This window comes from Varanus komodoensis, unplaced genomic scaffold (assembly GCF_004798865.1).
Source record: "Varanus komodoensis strain SLA01 unplaced genomic scaffold, ASM479886v1 scaffold7_3, whole genome shotgun sequence".
In the NCBI taxonomy this organism is placed as follows: domain Eukaryota; kingdom Metazoa; phylum Chordata; class Lepidosauria; order Squamata; family Varanidae; genus Varanus; species Varanus komodoensis.
Genome location: NW_025336480.1, coordinates 8285062 through 8306759, shown reverse-complemented (window position 1 = coordinate 8306759; position 21698 = coordinate 8285062). Strand labels below are relative to the sequence as shown.

General features: G+C 40.2%; 1 protein-coding gene across 3 annotated transcripts in view; it reads right to left on the bottom strand.

Annotated features, from left to right (window-relative positions):
• AFF4 (AF4/FMR2 family member 4) overlaps nt 1-21698 on the bottom strand; it is an 81979-nt gene that overhangs the window by 49872 nt on the left and 10409 nt on the right. For 2 of the 3 annotated variants that reach the window (XM_044454572.1, XM_044454573.1), the window contains exon 2: nt 1269-1395. In XM_044454572.1, the coding sequence (XP_044310507.1) occupies nt 1269-1391 (123 nt within the window). In that variant the 5' untranslated portion in view covers nt 1392-1395. Of the gene's footprint in view, nt 1-1268; nt 1398-21698 lie in introns of those variants that run through there. The other variant, XM_044454574.1, reaches the window with a different exon arrangement.

Sequence of the window (21698 nt, the reverse complement as noted above, 5' to 3'; positions counted from 1 at the left end):
AAGAGCCACCTACGGCTCCGGAGCTGCGGGCTGCCAACTCCTGAGCATAACAGAGAGAGGAGAGACAACTAGGTCCTCCCACAGTGACTCCTGAAATGGGGGGGGAGGGGGGGGGCAACAGTGAAACCATCAGGGCTTATTGCTACAGTGAGTTGCCATGATGTGGGAATGTTCCAACAGACAACGTTCAGACAATATAATAACCCACATTCAGGGATTCAGTGTGGCTTGAGTTTGGGTTCATTGTGGCTTGAATGTGGGTTATAATACAGCTAACAAACCATAGTTTGTTAACCATAAATAGCCCACAGCTTACAAGCTGACACATAAACCATGAATGCTCTGTTCAAGTTATCCAAGGTTAACAAACCATGGTTTGCTGCCACAGCTAGGTTATTCTGAGTCAAGGCTAGGCTAGGCTAGGCGGAAAACCACCAAATCCAAGTTTTCAAAATAACAATTTTCTGTAACTCAGAAACCTGTAACTCAGAAACCTATACTGCTAACCTGTACTGTCTGCCTCATAAGTAGCAAAATTAGATGCTATTTAAATGCACAAAAAGCAGGTTAGCAGTTTATATATTGTTTATACAGAAGAAGCCAAACATTAAAACTATCAAGTCCTAAAAATGTCCAGACCACTGTGGGTAGAATATAGATCTTCAGGTGGTTTGGACTTTAACTCCCAGCATTCCTGAGCAGTGGCCGTGTGGACAGAGGCCTCTGGGAGTCAAGGCAGAACATTTGGAATTCTACTTTCTGCCCATCCTGATCTATACAATATATTGCAAGAAACTCAGAAATATTACTATCTTGAATCATTCTTTTGCTATAAGGCAAGAATATATTTTTACCATTATTGTTTAAAATATTCTAAGCTCTAACACCATATTAAGCTCTAATTCCAATATTATATTTAGACAGTTTATTTGCTAGCTGGTTTCAACGGTGGACACTGGTATACTGAAATTTTTTAATTTTCTGTTTTAAAATTATTATGATGGCATAAAGCCCACACCCATAAGTAGTGTAGTAATCAGTCCTTCAGCATCAAGTACTTAAAAACTGCTCAAATACATAATAATAATTTTACTTCTAGAACACATTTAACCCCTTGAGAAACTACATTACACTGTTGTAGATATGCTTGGAACTGCTACAGAAACGATACTTATTCATAATATTTTCATAAAAGTATATCCCATAGATTTAAGAAAAAACTTGATTTGGAGTGTGAAACTGCTTTTTAAAAACCTTCATGCACTTACAACTTTATATGGTTCAGCAAAGAGAGGAGAGTTAGGTGGAAAGGTTTCTTCACCCTGTTGAATTTCTTGATTACGTCTCTCTCTTTCTTTGATACGCAGCGCATTCCGGTCTTCTCGGTTCATGTTGCTATGAACAAAAACAATTTGATTATATAAAAGGCTAAAGGAGGAAAGTAAGTGATGAAGGAGTTTCCTAATGTTTACAATATGTAGATAACCTCCCTCCTCTTTAACACATTTCAGTGGGCTTTCTTTAGAGCAGTGGTGCCTGAACATCTCAACTCATGTTGCAGATTTAAAACTGGCAAAAGTTATAAAATTATTTTGATATGAAAACCACAATGCATTCTTTAAACCACCCTCCCCTTAGATTATGTTACCTGTATAATTGAGAAAGGTCACCTAAGAAGTAGAATCTATGTTATTAATCTTAACTTTTTATTTTTGTAGGTTACAATAATCTCTCACCAATATGCTCATGAATACACATTTCCATTTACAACTACTATCTACTTTTGATATAAATAATTTTTCTTTCAGTCCTCAAAGTGCCTACTTGGTGTCCACCCTCTGCTGCATGCTTTCTGCACAACTGTTTCTAGGTTCCTTAAGAACTCTATTTCTACACTAAATATAAATGTCACCAAACACCTCCAAAGTTACAACAGCCTGTAGAAATTCCCAAATTTCTTACAGATTTAGGTGGTACTTATCCATATGAGTTAAGAACCAGGAAGATTTCCCTTACAGAATTGACTTAGAGAAATTTGATGTAACTGAGCCCTGCTTTATTTGACCAACTGCTCTAAATATAAGCCATAAATTAAACAGGAGGGTGTAGGATTCCCCCTTAGCTCAAAAAAGCATCTAAGTTATGAAGGAGATAATACTGACAACAAAATGTGTAAATATTATGAATGGAATACTAGTCACAGATTTAGTTATATGTATCTAAAGAAGAAAGGCTAAGTTCATTTCATGGTTAGAACACTAATTACTTTCAATTAAAGCAGAGCTTTAGATTTTATTTTAGTGGTAGGAGAAAGAGGGCAAAAAATGCTGCCAACTTGGGGTGGGCCACAAGAGCCACAATTTTCCTTAGCCAAAAATCCAACTGGAACCTACATGGACACATGCAAGCAACCTGGCCTATTTTCAGTGATAAGTCCTCACACTAAAGATCTCAGGAATGCCGCCTGAGACAAGGTGTGCAAGAGTGAAGAGTGAACTTGGGGTGGGCCACAAGAGCCACAATTTTCCTTAGCCAAAAATCCAACTGGAACCTACATGGACACATGCAAGCAACCTGGCCTATTTTCAGTGATAAGTCCTCACACTAAAGATCTCAGGAATGCCGCCTGAGACAAGGTGTGCAAGAGTGAAGAGCAGGTGCCATGAAAACAGCAGTGTACAAACTCATGTCTATTAACAAAGCATTCTGGATGCAACTTATGCCAGCTTCATCAGCTGTGCTACTTTCATTCAATTCAAAGGTTTCATGTCTGCATATACTGTCGCCACATAACAACAAAATAGGAGCTGGTATCTGTCTGCATAATCAAAATTAATTTATCTAATGAATCAAGAGAGTCTGCTGGTACATCCAATGTCATCCATGAAAGAGTCCCCACTAGGCACCTGAAAATATAATTTTGTGCATTTCTTATAATTTCGGGTAGGTATATTGAAAAATGGAGAAAATAAACATTGTCTCCATTTTTCAATATACATACCTGGATTTATTAAGAAATGCACAAAACTTTCTAGTGATTATACCTAAGTTTCAACAAAGGTAGACCAAAAATCCAAATATCTGTTTGAGGCTGGTGTCTATTATGACACCCATTCATGTACCAAAATCACTACAAGGAACTCAATCCATTGCAATATAGGAGGTACGAATTTATCCATCCAATTTGATAATACAAATTTACACTTTTGTAATTTCAGAATTTTAGCTGTCAAAACAGTGCTGAGAATCCATTCCACTTCCTTTTGTTAGTTTTCATGAAGAGTTAAATAATTTAAAATATGTGTAACTTCAGTGGATATTAACCTTTACTCCAGTACAGAATTAATCTGTGTAATAATTGCCTCCCAAAAGAAGCAACTATTGAACATTGCAAAGCATGTATCTTTAGAAATATTTGCTCAATTGCACCAAGGGTGGATAAAAATGATTTTTTAAAAGAGGATTTTTAAAATTTAAATTGGATTTTTAAACATAAAATGCTTTTTGAGAAAAAATTATCCAGACAGTTGTTAATTTAATAAACATTGTAGTCCAAAGATTATTTTCATCATGAAATAAGGATTAATTTTAACAGTTATTTTTAGTTATACAGTTAGTTATACAGCATGAGGCTGTTTATCCATGCAATGTTTAAAATTTTTGGTGAATGAATTCCATTAATCCATTCACAATGTTATGCTTTTCCAGAGGGGTCTGTAAGATCATTGGGCAGTTTTTCTATCTAGAAGGTATTATCACAGATGCTTGGTTTTAAGTTCTCAAAACTATAAATTTGTATCTGCAGCAATCACATGTCTCTTCTTCACAGCAAAAATGCTATAAAACAAACAGAACTGAAAAAAAGACCTTAATCCCATTGTTCCTTTGAAAATCTATGTACACAGAATCAACCCCTTACCTCTTAAGTACTAAGTTTAAAAAAATCAATGAATAAAAGAATATTGTTGGGAGTGGAACAGATATGTACAAGAAGCTAAGTGCGAGGAGGGAGGGGCAAGCAGTAAAAATGAAATGAACCTTTTGAGCAGAATACTCCATAAGTCTTTGGATCGTTTTGTAAATAGCCTGAGGTTTATCATATTATTATTCCCCTGGAGGAGAAAACCTGCAATGATAGCAGGCCATAAAAGAGACCCAGATGGGAATATTTTAATAACATTCCTCTACCTATGGGTAAGACAGGCCATGTGTGCAAATTAGAGTGCCTTCTTTCAGTTGTATATAATTTATCAACTTCCTGGACAGGCAGAGCCTAGCCACAGTCACACATACTCTGGTAACTTCTTGGCTTGACTACTGTAACATGTTCTGTGTGGGGCTGCCCTTGAAGATGGCCTGGTAACTCCAACTATTACAGAATAGGGCCATGCGACTGCTGGTACAAGCAAATTTGCATGCCCATATTACCTTGATATTGTATCATTTACACTGGCTACCAGCTGAGCTCCGGGTCCAATTTAAGGTGCTTTTGCTAGCATATAAACATGTAACATATTAAGTCCTAAACAGCTTGGGACCAGGGTACCTGAAGGACTGTCTGCTCCCATATATACCTACCCAGTTCCTAAGAGCTGGTGAGGAGGCCCTTCTGAGAGCCATCCTTTACGGAAGCGAAGAGGATGGCGAATAGAAGAGGAACCTTCTCAGTAGCTACCCCGCCCCCCATTTATGGAATGGCTTTCCAAAAATAGTTGACCTGACACTATCTTTGTAAACCTTTTGGCACCAGGCAAAAACAGTCCTCTTCTCCAGACATTTTAATAATTCATTTTATACTTGGATTTTAAACTGTTTTTCTCTTTAATGTATTTTAACTTGATATCTGACCTCAGCTGACTATTTCCCTGTTTAATTGTAGATTTTTATTATTTTTATGAAATATTATTTTATTTAATATTATGAACCGCTTGGAGAATCTTTGAACTAGTATAGCGGAATGTAAGTTGACTAGATATATAGATAAATAGAGTAGAAAACCTTGATTTAAACCTAGTGTACTGCACCACCAGCAATGAACTGAATTAAATCCTTTATTAAGCAGGTGTTAGATGTCCAACATACACATGAGGCTGTTTCCTGAATAAGACACAGTTTAGGATGCATAGGCATGACAAGCAGCCCACTGATTAGGCTTTTTGTAGTGTCCTCACAAAAGTTTCTCGCATTCCCAAAACATGTCTATGGTCTAAAAGTAGGCAAAGATCCTTTTAACATGCAACAAACAAGTAGCTTTCCTCCCTCTAAATTTCCAGAAGGAAAACGCTTGATGTGGCAAGAAAAAATTCTTCTCTATAATACACATCTGGCAAATTATTTCTTACAGACTGTTTACAGAGAATCTATGCCTCTGTGTTGCAGCATGATTCCTGCATAAATTGTATATTAGGGGTTTTGAACTTCTTTCAGCCTGACATCCAGATTCAGTATGTCAGAGAAGCTCTTGAGTAACAGCATTCCATTGAAGGGAGGGGCTGAAAGGAAAAGGGAAAGCTCAGAAATACAAAAAAGTATGGGCATATTTTAGCTTAAAGCTCCTGCTACCCGTAACTAGGGCTTCAGATAAATACCTCAACCTTTTGAAATGGATAAAAAACTGCAAAAGCCAAGAAACAGCCCATAGTCTGGGGAAAGAGGGGAAACCAGGAAAAGGCGTGTAGCCATCTGAGGATTCCCAGAGCACTGGACTGGGACTACATATGGGCTGAATTTGGTGCATGGTCCTGAAGCTTGACACCCCTGCTCTACATAAAACACCCAAGAGGTTCATCCCTCAACTAAATCTTGTCTAAGAGTTGGTCAAGTAAATCTTTAGACATATTTCTTAGCTATTCCCTTGAATAAAGTCAATAAAAAACCTTTTTATATAAACCAAAATAGAATCCACTTTTTTAAACAGAACTGACAGCTTTCCCCAAATCAGGGGTAATATCACTATGCTGAATATCAGTATGCATGCTGTATTAGGTATGTACTCAAAATTATGAAGTCTTTCTAGTCATGGCCTTCAGTTTTCATAGCAAATGTTGTCCTTAAAGCATGCCTAGAAGACAAACAATGGACTTATCAGCTTTAATTAATGTTTAAGCAAGTGAAATGGCAAAGGTTGTGTAGAAAATTATGAGGTTCCTGACAACACTGAATGCAAACTATAATTATCTTTTAAAAAGCAACATAAGGAGGATCTTTCAAACCCTAAGCTTGCCCTGTGATAGTAAAATGTACTAAAAGGTAAAAGTATAAACGGAACTGAGGATCAAATTCAGTCATACATTCTTTTACCTCAATCAACAAACTAAAAGAAAGTAGTTTTAAACAATTACATTTTACTCTTTTTAAGATGTGAGCCTGAATAATTATAATAAAGAAATAATCTATCTGGAACCCAGTTTGGGGTTTTCATCCTTGTGTTGGGCCAGGAAGACAGGAGAGGGGACCAACAAGTTACTTGCAGAAGCTACCAGGGATGGTCTAACAGATGGCATTGGAATACCCCCAAACTATAGTACTAGTCTTGTATTGCAGGGCTACTATAACTTTCTTGGCGCTCTTCTGGTACATTCTGGGTCCAATATATGAGACAGATCGCTTCAATCTGCTGTTCAGTACAGGTAGCATTAAGAATTTTTTGGTAGTGGAAAGCATTAGTACTATCGCTTCATGGTGGATGAATCAATCCCTGTTCAAGTTTGTACTTGTAGCTCAGTCCTGCAGTTCATCCCTGGAGAGATATAGAATCTGATGGATTAATGCTCCAGTGGATTTCTCGGCTACTATGGACAATTGCAAACATCCCCTATTTGGACAAGGTGATTGAGCAGGTGGTGGCTACCCAGTTTCAGTCCCTTCTGGAGCAAGCGAATTATCTAGATCCATTTCAATCAGGTGTCAGACCTAGTTTTGGAACAGAGACTGCCCTGGTTACCCTGCAGGATGTCCTCTGCTTTTTAACATCTGCATGAAACCAGTAGAAGGGGTCACAGGATGGCACTCAGCTCCGTCTCTCGTTTTCATCAGACCCAGGTGAGGCAGCCTTTGTTTTTGAGCTTGATAATGGACTGATGGTAGGCCAATAAGCTGAAGCTCAGTCCAGATAAAATGCAGGTGCTATTACTAGGGAGTCTGTCCATCCCACTAGGAAATTTTCAGCTTGTTCTGGATGGGGTCAGACTCCCCTAAAGGACAAGGTTCATAGCTTGGGAGTGCTCCTAGACCCTAAGCTGTCACTTGGATTTCAAGTGAACTCAGTTGCCAACAGTGTTTCCTACCAACTTCAGCTGGTTTTTCAGCTGCATCCCTAATTTGACAAGTGGAGTCTTGCTACAGTCACCCATGCACTGCTAACTTCACACTCAGATTACTGTAATAGGCTCTACGTGGGGTTGCCTTTGAAAATGGACTGAACACTGTAACTAGTTCAGAACAGCATGGTTATTAACAAGGACTAGTTTCTATGAACATATCACACCATGCCTTCACAATCTGCACTGGATGCTGGTTGCCGTCAAAGCCTAAAGGGTTTTGGGACAGGTTATCTGAAGAAACGCTTATTTCTGCATGTTCCCATCCAATCACTAAAGTCTTAATCGAAGACCCTTCTGTGGGTTCCTACCCCTAAGAAGTGAGAGAGGAGATGACTAGAAGGAGGGCCTTCTCTGTGGGGGCACCCTACCTTTGGAATTCACTTCCTATTGAAATTTGTCAGGCAACATCTCTTCTATCTTTTTTGTCACCAATTGAAAGCATTCCTATTCCAGAGTTATATTGGTTCTTAATTTGGTTTAGTAACAGGTCTTGATTTTGCTGTTACCTTTTGTGACTTGAACAACAAGATCATTTTTCTAAATTAGTATTTTAAACTTTTTTATTATTGTTTGTTTATAGTTTTATTGCATGATTTGATTCTATTGCTTTACTGTTTTAACTCAAATTGCATTTTAACTAATTTTACTATTGTGCCTTTGTTGTGCAGAGAGCCTTTTTGACTAAGGGTCTGACATAGAAATTCAATAAATAAATAAATACCTATGTTTCTTTCAATGAAAAACAAAACTAAAAGTTTGGAGGCTTGGGTCTACAGAATTCACTTCCACAGTTCTTAATAAAATTCCTGAACAGACCACACTGTAAAGAAACTTAATAGCCCAGTTCATAATGTGTAGGTATGATACTCATACTACTTGTAGTGACAAGCTTTCAAAATTAAACTTGATATAGCTTTATGGGACTTAAATTTAAAATGGTTAATTAACATTCCTAATAATGTGAAAGACTCATTCCCAACAAAGTAAGTGATACCCTCTATACCAGACTTTCTTAGAATTTATCCTAAAATTCATGAACTAGAAAAGATGCTATACACCAAGGCTGGGAAGAAGAGAGATGTCCAGATGCTTTGGACTTCCAGAATTCCTGGACACTGGTCATCCTGGCAAAGGCTTATGGAGCTGAAGTTGAAAAGGTCTAGAGATCTACGTTCTGCCATCCCTATTTTACACTAATATTCCTCTGCCTCCAGGTTCCACTGCTTCTAGCTTCTCAATGATCCAATGGTTCTGAATTTACTTTCTCACTGCTCAGAAATAAATTAGGAATAAAAATATATCATGTATAATATATTTTGCTCATAAAATATCATGTTTGTTATATTTAAGAGTTTAGTGTAATCATACAAGAAATCATAAAATGATTGCATATACTTTTAATTTTTTCAATTTTAATGACAAGCTGATGAACACAGAGTTATAGAGAAAATATTTTCTATTTCTAAAGTAACAAAGTGCTTTGGATCTATAAAGAACACTTTAAAAATGAAAACATATGTATCTATTTACCCTAAAATTTCCAAGTTTTCCCCTGGGCCAAAAAACCCTGGTAAAATATTGTCCTCAACTCCACTTTCACAACTTCAAATTTCCAGAAACTTTACCTCTCTAATTGTTGCAACCTAAGGATATGAACACTTGAGGGAATTTGTGTCAGTGTCCTGGATTTTCCATGTAAAGCCTAAGAGACTGAGGCTCAACGTAGAGCCAATGAGAACATCCAGCCTTGCCTGACTAGCCCCTCAGGAAGATGGAATGGAGGAAGACAAGAAAACTTGTAACCCTGCTGCAGAAAAGTTTGGGAGTCTAGGATATAAGGTGTCACGAATTATTCGGCAGTTTCCTTATAAGTACAGTAGTCCAAAGCTAGTAATTTTGCACTAATGCAACTAGAGGAACACACTGAAAAACAGAACAAACCTATATCAATTTAGTGAGGAGTCCCACCAAATAAGAAGAGATGTACTACTAACTGTGCATAGAATAGTGAACTAGGTAAATTTATAACACATCAGACCATGTCTATTTAAGTACTTTTTATAAACTAAAATGTTTCTGTAGTTTACTTTGCACTTTACAAAGGATATCCTTTGCTATCAAAGCTACATTTTTTTCTTCAGAATGCATGCATATGAACCATTATACAAAGTTAAACCCCAAATAGGGGTTTAACTGTTTGGGGTTTAACTTAGTCAGTCCTGTTGCACTGACAAAATACTGAAATGGAAGAAAACATGCAGTAATGATGTCATGTACGTCTCTCTACATACTTAAAACAGAGTTTCATCCTGCACTACTAGCAAGTTATTGTTATAGCTGAAATCCAGCAGTTAAAATTAGTTCAAGTGAGCCCTCTTAATCTACCAATTCCTGAAAAAGTTGTCTAATTTTGTTCTCTTAACACAAATTTTCTTAATTTTGTAATTATACAGGCAAAATGTTTCCTACAAGATATGTTCTACATTGTACTATATATTGGCTGTGTTCAGGCAATTTAAAAAAATGGCTTTGTAAACTAGTATATGCATGGGTGTCATGGACCAGCATGCAACCCTTTAGCTCCAACTTCACTCTCCTCATAGATGAAATGAGACAGTAGACCAAAAGTCACAACCAACTATCCATGTTATGTGCCATCAAATCATCTCTGTCTTATGGCAACCCTTTAAACCAATGTCCTCCAAAACATTGTGTCCCTGAAAGCTCAGCTCTGCTTTTGTAAACTCAAGGCTGTGGCTTCCTTTAAGGAGTCAATCCATTTCATATTCAGTCCTCTTTCTTTTCTTTCTTCAACTTTCCCTAGTACGATTGTCTTCTCCAGGGGGTCTTGCCTTCTCATGATGTGACCAAAGTAAGACAGCTTCAGTTTTGTTCTTCTGAATTCCAGGGAAGGTTCTGGCTTGATTTGATTTAGGACCCACTTGTTTGTCTTTCTGATGGCCCAGGGAATTATTCACAAAGCTCTCCTCCAGCACCATGTTTCAAACACATCAATTTTCTTCCTTGTTAGCTTTCTTCACTGCCCAGTTTTCACACCTATACATTGTGAACAGGGATATAATAGCATGAATGAATGGGCTTTGTTCTCCAATGAAGTGTCCTTACATTTGATTATCTCTTTCGTTCCCTTCCAAGTCTCAGACTTCTTCAAATTTCTTGGCTGCGGTCTCCCTTTGAATTGATGACTGAGCCTCGGCATACAAAATCTTTCACTATTTGTTTTCTTCATTGTTGTCAGTAAAGTTCTGCAATTCATCTGTATTCATGATTTTTGTTTTCTTAACATTCAGCTACAGTCCTGCTTCTGCACTTTCATTGGAGTCATTTCAGATCACTGCTGATTTCTGCAAGTAAGATGGAATCATTTGGTATCTTAAATTGATTTATCTTCCATCAGTTTTTATTCCTTCTGTCCTAACAGCAGCCACTTGTCCACAATACAGGTTATGCATCAGGCCAATCAAGTGCTGAGGCACCCCCTTTTCTTCAAGCAATATCCATGGCTTCTCATGCATCAAAGGCTTTGCTGAAGCCTATAAAACACAGACTAATCATTTTCTGATTAGCAACATAGATGTGTGATATAATTTCAAATGCCTCTTTTCAGAATCCAGCTTGTACATCAGGCATTTCTCATTCATCTAGGCTAAAATTCTTTGTTGCAACACCTTGAGTGTCACTTTGCTTGCATGGGAAATTAGTACAATATTATTATAGTTGCTGCACTACTTAACATTTCCTTCTTGGGAATTGGAATGTATATTGCAAGTTTCCAATCTGTGGGCCAGTCTTTTATTTTCCATATTTGTGGGTAGTTTTAAGGATTTGGACCAATTCTGTCTCTGTAGCTTGGAATACTTCTATATCCTGATACTATGCTCCTTCCAAGTGCTTTCAGAGCTGCTTTCTCTTTGCTTTCTAATATTTCAGGCACTGCCTCATAGGATTCTTCTTTGAAGGAGCCTGTTACCCTTTTATCCCTTCTATGCATTTCGTCCATATATTGTTTCCATCTTTTCTTTATTTTATCCTTGTCAGATAGGACATTCTCCTTTTTGTCTTTCAGCATTCATAATCTAGGTTTGAATTTCCCTTTGATTTCTTCGATTTCCTGGAAGAGATCTTGTTTTCCTCCTCTTTTCTTGCTCACTTCTATTTCTTTGCATTGGCCATTGTAATAATAAACTTTGCCTCTATGCAATAGTTTCTGAAAAGTTGCATTCAGGATTCTGACTCTACTTCTGTTACCTTTGCTTTTGCTTTTCACCTGTCCTTACCAACTCTGAGTTTTTTCTTTCTTCACCCATCTAGCTTTTTTTTCTTTTAGCTACAGAAACTGTCTTTTGCCATTCTTACCTAGTAATGTCTCTGGTTTCAATTCACAGTTTCATCTGGTTCATGGTGAATTAAGCTCAATACTTCAAATCTGTTCTTTATCTGGATTTAAAATTCCTCAGGGATGTTATTTGTGTTTTAGCGCTATGCTTCTGTTTGTCCACTTTTCAGCTTGACTCTGATTTTTGACAGTTCATGGACACTACACAATCTGCTCCTGATCTTGTTTTGACAGAGACAATGCAGCTTATTCACCTCTTGCTTCCAATTACATATTCCATTTGATTTCCATATCAGGCATTAGGTAATAATCCTGTATACAACTGGCCTGGATACAAATTTGCAATAAACAGACTATTGGTGTGACAGAATTCTGAGTCATTCGTCTGCTTCATTTGTAAACCCTAGGGCAAATTCTCCCACAAAATTGGCTTCTGCTTTGTTTCCTGCTTTTGTGTTCCAGTCACCTTTGATTAGCAGTATGCTTTGTTTTGGTTTGCAATCCATTTCCTCTTGGATGGTTGCAAAAGGGTTTTCAGTTTCTTCTTCAGCATCTGTTGTGGTTGTTGTTGTTGTAGAAGCATGAATTTGAATGATGGTTATGTTGATAGGTTTCCCACAAATTCTGATTCAAGCAATTTGTTTGGACTTCCTGTTTTATTTATATATATATATATATATATATATATATATATATATATATTATTATTATTATTATTATTATAACATTTCTATGCCGCCCCTTGCCGAAGCCTCGGGGCGGCTTACAACACAATAAAATACATTGAAATACAATAGCACATAATAAATTACCATTAAATACAAAAATACAAAAAATACAAAAAATAAAAAATTTTTATTTAGGGGACTTCTATGCTGCCCCATTCGCCGAAGCCTCGGAGCGGCTCACAACCATAAATAAATAGAATCCAATAAAACAATATAAATTGACAATGTAAATTAAGTCGTCCTGGCCAGAGAATAAAATAAATAAATAATATTAACAATTAAAATAATGTTTGAATAAAAAGGTCTTTGCCTGGCGCCGAAAAACAAATAATGACGGCGCCAGGCGGACCTCTCTGGGGAGCGCATTCCATAGATTGGGCGCCACTGCAGAGAAAGCCCTCCTCCAAGTACTTACCCTCCTAATTTCCTTCATGGAGGGTTCCTGGAGAAGGACCTCTCCCAATGATCTCAAGGGGCGGGCGGGCGGGCATATATGGATGTAAGCGCTCCCCTCAGGTAACCAGGACCCAAGCCGTTAAGGGCTTTATAGGTCATCACCAACACCTTGAATTGGGCCTGGACTTCAATGGGAAGCCAGTGAAGCTGACGGAGGACTGGAGTCATGTGAACATAACGCTATTTTGAACCAACTGAAGTATCCGGACCGTCTTCAAGGGCAGCCCCACATAGAGCACGTTACAGAAGTCAAGTCAGGAAGTCACCAACGCGTGTGTCACTGTTGCCAGGCAGTCGTACTCCAGGTAGGGGCGCAGCTGATGGATCAGCTGAAGCTGAAAGAAAGCACTCCTCACCACCACTGTCACCTGAGCTTCCAGTGAAAGCTCTGGGTTGAGCAGCGCTCCCAAGTTGCAGACCTTGTCCCTAAGAGGGAGTGCATCCCCATTCAGGACTAGGTTCAATTCACCTTCCCCGAAGCCCGATCCACCAACCAACAGGACCTCCGTCTTGTCTGGATTGAGCTTCAGTTTATTGGCCTTCATCCAGTCCATTACCTCGGCCGGGCACCAGTTCAGCACAGCCACTGCCTCACCTGCATTGGTGGAGAACGAGAGGTAGAGCTGGGTATCACCAGCTTACTGATGATTCTGCAGCCCACACCTCCTGATGACCTCTCCCAGCGGTTTCATGTAGACATTAAACAGCAAAGGGGACAAAATGGACCCCTGCAGTACTCCATGGCATAGTTGCCATGGCGCAGAGCCATAGTCCCACAGCACCACCTTCTGGAATCGGCCACTGAGATAGGAGCGGAACCACTGCAAAGCAGTGCCTCCGACCCCCAATCCTGCTAGCCTATCCAGAAGGATACCATGGTTGATGGTATCGAAAGCCGCGGAGAGATCCAGAAGAACCAACAGGGACGCACTCCCCCTGTCCTTCTCCCTGCACAGGTCATCGTACAGGGCGACCAAGGCAGATTCAGTACCGTACCCGGGTCTGAAGCTGGACTGAAATGGGTCCAGGTAATCAGTTTCATCCAAGAGTGCTTGGAGTTGTCCCACCACCACCCGCTCTAACACCTTGCCCAGGAACGGGATGTTGGCCACTGGTCTATAATTAGTGGCCATCTCTGGATCCAGTGACGCTTTCTTCAGGACTGGTCGGACTACCACCTCCTTTAAAGGGGCAGGTACCAGACCCTCCCTCAGAGAAGCGTTAACTACTTCCAAGATCCAGGTCCCAATCCCGTGCTTGGCGTTGTTTATTAACCAAGATGGGCAAGGGTCCAATAGGCAAGTGGTGGGACGTACTCGTCCAATCACCTTGTCCACATCATCAGGCCGCAATAACTAAAATTCATCCATTAATTTTGGACCAGATGGCGACATTGGTATCTCCCCAGAAGCCTCTGAATCACTAGTAGAGTCTGAGCGATTTTCTCCCTGAAATGCTTGGCAAAGTCATCACAGCAGGCCTTCAAGGGTGGAACCAGATCTTTCTTAGGGCCAGGACGGACCAGCACTTGTACCACCCGAAATAGCGCCGCCAGACAGCATTTTGAGGAGGCAATGGAAACGGAGAATTTCTTTTTCGCCGCCCTCACCGCCACAGCATAGGCCCAATAATGGGCTCTTAAGTGTGTTCGGTCAGATTCATCCCATGATCTCCTCCACCTACGCTCTAGCCGTCTCCCGGCCTGCTTCATCGCCCGCAATTCAGATGTATACCAAGGGGAAGAGTGGGCTCTGCCTGGCAGGAGAGGACGCTTAGGAGCGATTGTGTCAACAGCCCTAGTCATCTCCCCATTCCATAGTTCGACCAGAGCCTCGACAGGAGCACCAGTCTTGTCAGCCCGAAACTCCCCCAGGGCCTTCAGGAATCTGTCTGGATCCATCTGGCTCTGGGGGCAGACCCACACAATCGGGTCCACACCTTTACAGAGGGAGAGGCCACTCTCAAGCACAAACCTCACGAGGAAGTGATCTGACCATGACAGGGGTGTCAGACATAAATTCCTCACCCTCAGACCACCCTCTTCCTGCCCCGTCGAGAAAACCAGGTCCAGAGTGTGTCCACATTCATGGGTTGGGCCTGTGACATGTTGAGACAGCCCCATGGCCGTCATGGAGGCCATGAAGTCCTGAGCCGCCCCAGTCAGACCAGTCTCGGCATGGAGATTGAAGTCCCCCAGGACCAACATCCTGGGGGTCCTCAACACCAGGTCCGAGACGATCTCCGTCAGTTCAGGCAGGGAGACTGTTGGGCAGAAGGGTGCACGGTACACCAACAGAATCCCCACTCTGTCTCGGTCGCCCAACACCAAGTAGAGGCACTCCAGCCCTGGCCTCGAAGGGACTGGAAGCCCCGCGAGGGAGATGGAGGCTCGGTAAACCAAAGTGACCCCCCTCCCCTCCCATCCAGGCGTGGACGGTGCTGAGCCAGATGCCAGATACCAGTTATAGCTCCTAACTGCTTATGATACATCTTGCCTCAGTATTAGAGCCACTCCATGTCTTCTCAGTTTGTTTCCAGAGTATAATACTTTGTGTTCGTCTGAAATGCCCCACTGCAAGTCTACTTTAATTCACTCACCCAAAGTACTACAATATTTAACAGTTCAATTTCTCACTTTACACTTTCCAGTTTGCCTTGACTCATTCTTCTCACATTCCATGTATGTGCTGTGCAGCATTGGAGTTTCCTTTTATTTCTGTGCATGTCTGCACTAGACTTTTTTGGCTTTGAACTAGCAGTATCATTAGCAAAAGTGTTATTTATACATGTCCTTTGTTCTTCCCCAGTAGCAGGCTGAGTGCTTTCTGACTTGGGGCAACATCTTCTGGCACTATTTCTTGATTCATTTGGATTTACAAGATAAAAATGTTCAGGAGTGGTTTATCATTGCCTTCTGTTGGCATAGTTCTTGCCTTCTCTATCACTTTCAACCTCCCTCACAACATTAAGGTTTTCATCCATAGTTTCCTCTAATGTTCAAACCAGGAATTACACTTAATGGCTTGCAACCAAGCCAGGATTTGGATACCAACTTCAGAATATTCTGGATTGTATGGAAATAATTAACCGCAGTCTCTTGTGCAAGCATAATGGGAAGACATGGTTAACTGCTGCCTCCTGGCTTATTTCCTTGCTTGTACCAAGGAAAGAGCAAAGGAGCTATGTGTAGGTGCACAAGTTCATCCGATAATTTGAATTGAGCCTCTGTGTCACCCTGAGTCATATTTTTCTAAAAGCACAAAGCCTGTTTCCATTACTAGCATTTCTTAATAAAAATTAAAATAGCAGCCTTTATATCATGAGACCTCAATTTTCAGTTTCATTAATATTTCTGTGTTTTAGTTTTGAACCCTGTGTGCCACCCTAAGACTCAAGAAAGAATGAAACAGTGTTCTAGCCAGACAAGCACTATGAACTGATGACAGCAACTTTAAATAGCTAACAAGCTTTGTGATAAGGAGAAAGTGAACACTTCTGAAATTTAGCATTTAGCACCTAGATTTTGTCCAACTGTAAAAGTTTATGGACACGAGTGGCACAGTGGTTCAATCTGCTGATTCACTGAGCTGGTCGAGTGAAAGGTTTGAATCCAAATGCAGGGTGAGCTACCTTTGCTTTGTCCCAGCTCCTCCCAGCCTAGCAGTCTGAACACATGCTATTGCAAGTGGAGAAATAGGTACAACTTCAGTGGGAAGGGGTAACAACATTCCATGTACCTCAACATTTAGTCATGCTAGCCACATGACCATGGAAACTGCCTGCAGACAAACACTGCCCCCCTCAGCTAAGAAACAGAGATGAGCACCACCCCCTAGAGTCAGACACAACTGGATTTAATGTCATAGGAAAACTTGACCTTTGCCTTTACAAGCTTATATTTCTTATCCATGTAAGTCATTCTGTCTTCATTTAATAAAATAAAGAACATACTACATACATGCTCTGCCTTTTGGTGAGATCAACAGCATCATATGCAAATAAATCCAAGAATAGAGTTTAAATTATCTCCTACTCACTGTAGGTACCAAGACATTCTAAACTACAGTATTGTATAAGAAATACTGCGGCTATGTTCACACATAATGCTAAGCCAAGCCACATGCATAATCTCTCCCCTTCTGTCCTGTGCTCACACATTTACATGGTAACTACACATGAAGAGTTTCCATATACCTCCATCTTCTCTCCAAATGGGGGCACATATCCCATCAGTTCACATGGCTAGGAAACAATCCCAACATGCACCACTTCTGCTTGCCTCACCTGTTTCTCCCCCACTAGCTCACACACTCCCCTAGGGGTATTCTCGGCCAACTGCCCCCTCTTTTTTTCCTACTGCTCCACAGAGCTACCATCTACTCATAACTGTAGGACAACTGCTCTGCAGGTGCAAGAGAGCAGCACACCTAGCTGCTGTTACAGTCCATGACCAGGTAGACGGATGCACCCCCACACCTCACCCTCTTCCCTTCCTGCACATGTGCCCAACACCTATGTGACCAATTTCCACATGCTTCCAGGGCTGCCTCCCCCAGGCAGACTAGCACATGGAGGGCAGCAGTGTGGGCACCAGCGCCATGGATGGAAGGGAATATGCCATATCAGGCACATTTTCCCAAGGATGCCTGTGCAGGCATCTTGCCCTAGAAACTGTTGGCAGGCTGCTTGTGGGGGGAGAAAGCAAGACTTGTGGGGAGTCCCCTGGATTGACAAGCATAGGGTGAAAGCAGGGCAGAAGGTGGGAGGCACAGCAGGAAACTTGGGCTTCTTGGGACGCTCACCCTGACAAGGCCTTACTTATTGCCCATGAACTGCTCCAGCACAGGACAATGACTGGGCAGGAGTGCCATGGCTATACTCATAGTCACAGCTCCTGGTGGAGTTCCCTGCCTACCTTCCCAGTGGCATACTCCTCGATGTCTACCCACCTGCCTTGTAGTGACACCTGCCTCACTACCCTGTCTCACCAAGATGCCCACCTTGCCTGTCTTGCCACAAAGCCAGCCTCGCCTCACCTCATGATCCCTTACCAATCTGCCCATTCTGCAAGGCTAGCATGACATCTTAATGAGGTGAGATGAGGCATGCATGGTGAAGAGGGGTGACTGAGCATCATGAACACATCTCAGGAGAGAAGACAAGTAGCATAGAGACAGCCAACCCAGTAGTTGCTAGACAGAAAAGGGCAGCAGAAAATGGTGGCTGAAGAGGCCCCTGCTGCTCTTGCTGCCAAATTTGGTTCTGTAAACAGGGGAACTGCCAAAAACATGTCATGACACATAACAAGCAGTGCTGAAACATGGAAAACTTAGAACAAACCACTGATTCTCTGGAGAGATTCATGGTAACCAAATGCGCCATGCCTCTGCATTTTTGCTGAACTCACACATGACAACAAGCAATCTCCAGCACAGTTGTTATGTGCAAACATACCCAGTAACTTTACATAGAGTTAGATCACTGGTCCATCAATTCATTCTTGTCTATACTAGGACAGGGGTAGGTAACCTGGTACTCTTCAGGTATTTTGGAGTACAGATTCTATAAGAGCCAGTCAGTATGTTCAATGGTCCAGGATTATGGAGGTTCCAGTCTGAGAACTAGTGAGATGTAGTGGTGAAGAGAGTGGAACTGGAACTCAGGCAATTTGGGTCCTCGTCCCCACTCAGCCATGGAGCTCAGTAGATGACTTTGGGCCACTCTCAGCCTAATTTATCGCATAGGTTTTTTGTTGTGAGGGTAAGATTGAGAAGAAGGGGATTTTGTAAGCTGCCTAGAGCACTTAGGAAGGGAAGAGGACAAGATATAAATCTAATAAATACTAATAACAAAACAAAATCTTTTCCAGACATAACTTAAGGTGTCAGGGACAGAACTGGGGAACATTCACATGCAAAGCATGTGTTTACCATGACACTGTAGTCTTTACTTGGTTGCAAGTGTCTGATGGAATCGCACAACATACCCAAAAAGTACATGGCACCCAGGTGTGCATTTTTCACACGGTGAAAAAGCACACCATCACTTGAACTTCCAGTCTTAGAATTTTCTGAAGTACCTCCATACAGAAAATGCCACCTTAGTAGTTGAGGGTTTTGGGATGGTTGTTTAAAAGTCTTCATAAGCAAAAACACAAATGACTCATTGCTTTTAGTGCCAATGGAATAGACATGATGTAACTTGTGCCTTGTTTGCTAAAATTTGGCAATGAATGATAAATAAGCTCCAGATACTATAAATAACTAGCTGTCACACCAAACTGCAAGTGCTACAGACACATATTCAACAGGATGTCTGTCTATCCACCAAATTACAATTGCAATTAGTTACCAATTTTACAGCAGATTCAAAATGCTTTTAGAAATATTCTACGAATTCTAAGCTAGTATGCTACAAAAATCTATGTTGCACTGAGTAGAAAACATCCCTTTGAACTAAACTACAAATTGCACTTGAAAGCTAGAGCTAAACACATTTGCACAATGAGATAATCAAGAAGCTCAAATGAAGAGTCGAAATACACTCAGTTGTTGATACCTATTGTCAAAAGCAAGTAACAATTACTTTCATAATTAAGATTGAGCAGAGCTCTTAAAAGTAAGTTCCTACTGCTTTATCTCTTATAGACATTACAAATGCTTGCACAGTATTTTAGCTAAGTTGTTTCTTGAATCAACTGAGAAATTTAACTGCGTGTGGTAGCTATGTTTCCTTTTCTAACAGAATTACAGTGCTACAAAATGATAAAGCCATTAGGATAGTTTAATATGTGACTCAATTTTCAGGGCAGTTTTGAAAACAATGTTCACAGATGACTGCATGCTAGATTTCATCCAAACTGCAAGGTGTAATCACGTTTTCATTAAGATCAATTAAAATTCCTCAAATGTGTATAGAATTCAACCCACTTGGTAAAACATATTGGCTTGTGCCCAAAGTTCTCACAAACATGCCTCTACTCACAGAATGCTCTCACTGAGGGAAGAGATAAGAGGCAATTTTCACCAATTCCTCTTTTCCTTTGGAGCTCACTGAAAAAGTATTCCAGAGCTATTCTGACTAAACCAAAAGGTCAAAATTTGCTACGTTTGAAATGAACCACACTATTTTGTCCCATTTCTTTTTTTAATAATGTTAATTTCATCCTGGGGAAAATATTTAGACTGTTCTCAACCTTATCACAATATATAACTTACTATTCCAAATGCATTAAGTTATGATTCTGTAGTTTTCTGTGACTCCACAGACAATAAAATTCTCAATCCCCAAAAAAACTCTCATTTTGGGCAGAAATAAATTATGCTCTCAGAGCCTTTTATCAATATCCCTAGATATTGCAGATGACACAGTTGAGAGGGACTCTACTATTCTATGATCCTACAGGATAAACTTTAGTTAGAAAGTCTTGTCTTCCCCTCCTTGGAAGGAGCAAGAGAAGAGAATCCTCTTTACAGATTGGAGAAATATCATTCCAGAAGATCTCACATTTAGATTTTTAGTTTTTACATCGACAGAGAAGTGATTAGCACGTACCATTTCTGTAACCATTTTTTTTATTTTCCTGAATACATATGAATTTGTAATGTATTTCTATCAATTCCCAATGCATTAGTTTTATTTTCATAAAGAGTTAACAAGAATAAATAAGGATCAACAGGATGTAGAGATACTATATTGTCCTATAATTTCAAGTATGGCAAATAAATTCTACATTATGTTTCCAACACTACCCATCATTTCTTATTCACAACCATCTTATAAATATAGTCATGTAATCAAATATTTTCACTAATGCTATTAGATATGCATCAGATAATTAAGAAATCATTATGGCAATAGGAAGTGTTACAGAAATGCACTGGAATTAATGGAACTGTTAATGCTCAGAAATTTTATTTTTAGTACCACTAGAGTATTTTTTCTTTACAGTCCAGCCTTCATATAACTACACAATCAATTTTAGAAATTTCTCTAGAGTATTAAGCGGTGGCACAGTGGCTTAATGATGTGGGAACTGTCAGCCAGAAATTGCAAGCACAACAACAGTTCAAGCCCAGTCTCTGCAAGATGGAGCGAGCTCCTGTCGTTCGCCCCATCTACTAGCCAACCTAGCAGTTCAAAAGCATGTGATGAGAGTAGATAAACAGGTACCATCTTGGAGGGAAAGAAACAGTGCTCCATGATGTCATGCTGGCCACATGACCATGGAATCATCTTTGGACAGTGCAGGCTCACAGCCTTAGAAATGGAGGTGAGCACCACCCACTATTAGCCACTGGCTAAGCAGAGTAAAATCCTCAGGGACTCCGCTTTATGATTATTTGACTACATTGCAAAAAAAAGCAACATTTGGGTCCCAACTATGTCCTTAAAAAATTGACTCAGTCTCCTAAAAGGATAAACTTTCCTACGCAGACTTTCTGAACTTTGCCAAAGTTCAGATATTATATGATCACAAGTTGAAGCCTTGACATATTGTCGCAACTGACTATATTACTTCTTAAGAGTAATGACTACCTATGTCCTTCCATTAGCATTTGGCATTCTCAACCCCTCTCCTCACTCTCAAATTGTTTTCAAACCTCTACACAAAGCACTTCTCTTCTGCAAAGCCTCTGGCCCACATTTCCCAGTGAAATCAAGTGAAAACACATACCACTACATTTACTTGTATTCACAGATTCTTACCCATGTCTCCCTCACCCTTCTTCTGTCTCTCTTCCCAGTCTAACAATGACTATAAGCTTCTCAAGGCAGGCACTTAACTTTTACTTATGCTGCTTTTCAATAAATAAACTCTTTCCTCCCAACTTC